We start from the raw sequence: 4,072 nt of genomic DNA, 5'->3' as shown, positions 1-4,072 counted from the left end.
TACAGTTGAAGCCGGAAGTTGACATACACAATCAGTAAAACATTATTGATTTAGCTAACTAGCAGATTTACATCAATCATCACCATCAATGATCAGCTAATAGCCTACCCTCTTTTCCCGATGTCACTCATGTCTTTAGTAGGCACTGTAACTAGCTTGAAATATGCAGAATTATTATTTATTTTTTGTATTTTTTTACTTTATTTAACTAGGCAAGTCAGTTAAGAACATTTTCAATGACAGCCTAGGAACAGTGGGTTAACTGCCTTGTTCAGGGGCAGAACAACAGATTTCTACCTCATCAGCTCGGGGATTCGATCTTGAAACCTTTCAGTTACTAGTCCAACMCTCTAACCACTAGGCTACCTGCCGCCACACTAAATAGTCCAGGGGAGGCTCCTTAAAGGAGGAAGGTGAGGAGCATCCTACTCCGTGAATTAKATTTTTTTAATGTAGTGAAACAATTTTTTAAAATACTTTTTTGATAAAACTATACTAAATCTATTCACATGACATCAAATAACTGATTAAAACACACTGTTTTGCAATTAAGGTCTATAGTAGCCTCAACAGCATCCTCTAGGGTAGCACCATGGTGTTGCAGGAGGACAACTATTTTCCATCCTCCTCTGTGTACGTTGACTTCAATACGAAACCTAAGAGGCTCATGGTTCTCACCCACTTCCATAGACTTACACAGTAATTATGATGACTTCCGGAGGATGGACTCCAAACTATCAGATCTCTTAGCATGAAGTGACATGTTGTCCATCCAATCAAAGGATCAGAGAATTAATCTAGTAATGAAAGAATATGCTACAGCTAGCTAGCACTGCAGTGCATAAAATGTGGAGAGTAGTTGACTCAAAGCGAAGAAAGACAATAGTTGAAAATTAAGGAGAAGCAGCAGAGAGAGAGAGAGGGAGAGAAAGAGAMCTTTCATTGTATTTTTTTCTTCTTCTTAGTTTATCTTAGCTAATGCAGACAATTTAGCCTCTCAACAACCTGACTCAAACAGCTAACAATGCTATTTATGTTAGCTCTTCCAAGTCAAGGTAAGCTTTCAGTTTTATAAATTTATTGCCACTGGGGCCCGCCAGTGTGTAACTGCTTAACTGCTAGCTGTACTACTTTTACTGCATGATTGTACACATTGATTGGATTGTGGGTTTACTAATGCTTTCGTTAGAGTTTGTTGACTATGATGTTAGCTAATATGGTGACAACGATGTAGGCCATGTAGCGGTTATGGTATAAAGATTTAGCTTAAAGAGGTTTTTGTGCCTGGTCACAGACAGCTGTTGTGTTGTGCACTGAAGTCCACAAGCAAAAGGGAAAAAGTAAGAGGAGGAGAGCGTGTATATGTGAGAAGGAATTATAGAATGAGCAAAGTGATGATGCTGTATGTGGTTGCTATAGAAATTAACTGTGTGTGTGGTTGATCAGGGGTGTATTCATTCCACATATTCTTTTGCAAAACGGAAGCAAATGGAACGAAACAGAGATGGACCTACCTGAATTTGTCCAAAATAAACCCTTGTTTGGACTGATGATTACACCCCAGATCAGCTAGATGCAGGCAAGAGTGTGCAAGGTGGTATTGAATGTATCACTGTCTGTCAACTGATTGCTCCAATTTGTCTCTCGACCTGTTTACCTACATTACACACTTTCATTTGTAGGCTAGGTTGAAGCACCTGATGATGAGTATAGGGCAAATTTGAGAATCATGTTGTAGCCTAAACTTATCGATGTTACATTGAACTGGGTGAATGGAATATGAATGACATTCATCCAATATGTTGTAATAGAAATGAGGTCATGCTCATGCCAGTGGTGGAAAAAGTACCCAATTGTCATACTTGAGTAAAAGTAAACATACATTCATAGAACATTAATCAAGTAAAAGTGAAAGCCACAAAGTATTTGTTTTTAAATATACTTAAGTATCAAAAGTAAAAGTATAAATAATTTAAAATTCCTTCTATTAAGCAATCCAAACAGCACAATTTTCTTGTTTWAWWWWWWTTTACAGATAATCAAGGGCACACTCCAACAGTCTGACATCATTTACAAATTAAACAATTGTATTTAGTGAGTCTGCCAGATCAGAGGCAGTAGGGATGACCAGGGGTGTTCTCTTGATAAGTGTGTGAATTGGACACTTTTCCTGTCTTGTTAAGCATTCAACATGTATGGAGTAAAAAGGACATTATTTTCTTTAGGAATGTAGTGGAMTAAAAGTAAAAGTTGTCAAAAATATKAATTGTAAAGTAAAGTACAGATACCCCAAAAAACGACTTAAGTAGTACTTCAAAGTATTTTTACTTACGTACTTTGCACCACGGCCCATTACTGACAGGTTTATAAAATCGAGCACACAGCCATGCAATTTCCATAGACAAACATTGGCAGTAGAATGGCCTTACTGAAGAGCTCAGTGGCTTTCAACGTGGCACTGTCATCAGATGCCACCTATTCAACAAGTCAGTTTGGTCAACTTTCTGCCCTGCTAGAGCTGCCCTGGTCCAATGTAAGTGCTCTTATTGTGAAGTGGAAACATCAAGGAGCAACAACGGCTCAGCCACGAAGTGGTAGGCCCCATAAGCTCACAGAATGGTACCGGCGAGTGCTGAAGCGCGTAGAGCTTAAATATTGCATGTCCCAGTTGCAACACTTACTATCGAGTTCCAAACTACCTCTAGAAGCAACATCGGCACAAGAACCGTTCGTCGGGAGCATCATGAAATGGGTTTCCATGGCTGAGCAGCCGCACACAAGCCTAAGATCACCATGCGCAATGCCAAGCATAGTCTGGAGTGGTGTAAAGATCACCGCCATTGGACTCTGGAGCAGTGTAAATGCATTCTCTGGAGTGATGAATCARGCTTCACCATCTGGCGGTCTGACGGACAAATCTGGGTTTGGCAGATACCAGGAGAACGCTACCTGACCAAATGCATAGTGCCAACTGTAAAGTTTGTTGGAGAAATAATGGTCTGGGGCTGTTTTTCATGGTTCGGTCTATGCCCCTTAGTTCCAGTGAAGTGAAATCTTAATGCTACAGCATACAATGACATTCTAGACAATTCTGTGCTTTCAACTTTGTGGTAACAMTTTGGGYAAGGCCCTTTCCTGTTTCAGCATGACAATGCCCCCGTGCACAAAGCGAGGAGCATACAGAAATGGTTTGTCAAGATTGGTGTGGAAGAACTTGACTGGCCTGCACAGAGCCCTGACCTCAACCACATTGAACACCTTGAGGATGAATTGGAACACAGACTGCGAGCCGAGCCTAATAGCCCAACGTCAGTGCTCAACCTCACTAATGCTCTTGTGGCTGAATGGAAGCCTCTGCAGCAATGTTCCAACATCTAGTGGAAAGCCTTCCCAGAAGAGTGGAGGTTGTTATGGCAGCAAAGGGGGGAACAACTCCATATTAATGCCAATGATTTTGCAATGAGATGTTTGATGAGCAGGTGTCCACATACTTTTGGTCATGTAGTATATATATATACAGTACCAGTCCAAACTTTGGACACACCTACTCATTCAAGGGTTTWTACATTGTAGAATAATAGTGAAGACATCAAAACTATGAAATAACACGAAATCATGAAATCATGTAGTAACCKAAAAAGTGTTCAACAAATCTAAATATATTTTACATTTGAGATTCTTCAATGTAGCCACCCTTTGCCTTGATGACAGCTTTGCACATATTTGGTATTCTCTCAACCAGCTTCATGAGGTAGTCACCTGGAATGCATTTCAATTAACAGGTGTGCCTTGTCGTAGCTGGATATGCTGGGGATTTTAACAAGGCTAATCTGAAAACAAAACTCCCTAAATTCTATCAGCATATCGATTGTGCTACCAGGGCTGGTAAAACCTTGGATCATTGTTATACTAACTTCCGCGACGCATATAAGGCCCTCCCCCGCCCTCCWTTRGGAAAAGCTGACCACGACTCCATTTTGTTGCTTCCAGCCTACAAACAGAAACTAAAACAACAAGCTCCCTCGCTCAGGTCTGTTCAACGCTGGTCCGACCAATCTGATTCCACGCTTCA

The 4,072-nt window shown here is 40.6% G+C and overlaps 1 protein-coding gene across 1 annotated transcript in view; it reads left to right on the top strand.

Moving 5' to 3' along the window:
• LOC111960998 (dynein axonemal heavy chain 6-like) overlaps nt 1–3,378 on the top strand; it is a 25,619-nt gene extending 22,241 nt beyond the window's left edge. Inside the window, exon 7 of the mRNA XM_023983138.2 lies at nt 3,145–3,378. Within this exon, the coding sequence (XP_023838906.2) occupies nt 3,145–3,378 (234 nt within the window). The remainder of the gene's footprint in view (nt 1–3,144) is intronic.
• The last annotated feature ends 694 nt before the right edge of the window (nt 3,379–4,072 follow it).

Source organism: Salvelinus sp. IW2-2015, linkage group LG4q.1:29, assembly GCF_002910315.2.
Source record: "Salvelinus sp. IW2-2015 linkage group LG4q.1:29, ASM291031v2, whole genome shotgun sequence".
Classification (NCBI taxonomy): Eukaryota; Metazoa; Chordata; class Actinopteri; order Salmoniformes; family Salmonidae; genus Salvelinus; species Salvelinus sp. IW2-2015.
This window is presented reverse-complemented; position numbering and strand designations above follow the sequence as displayed.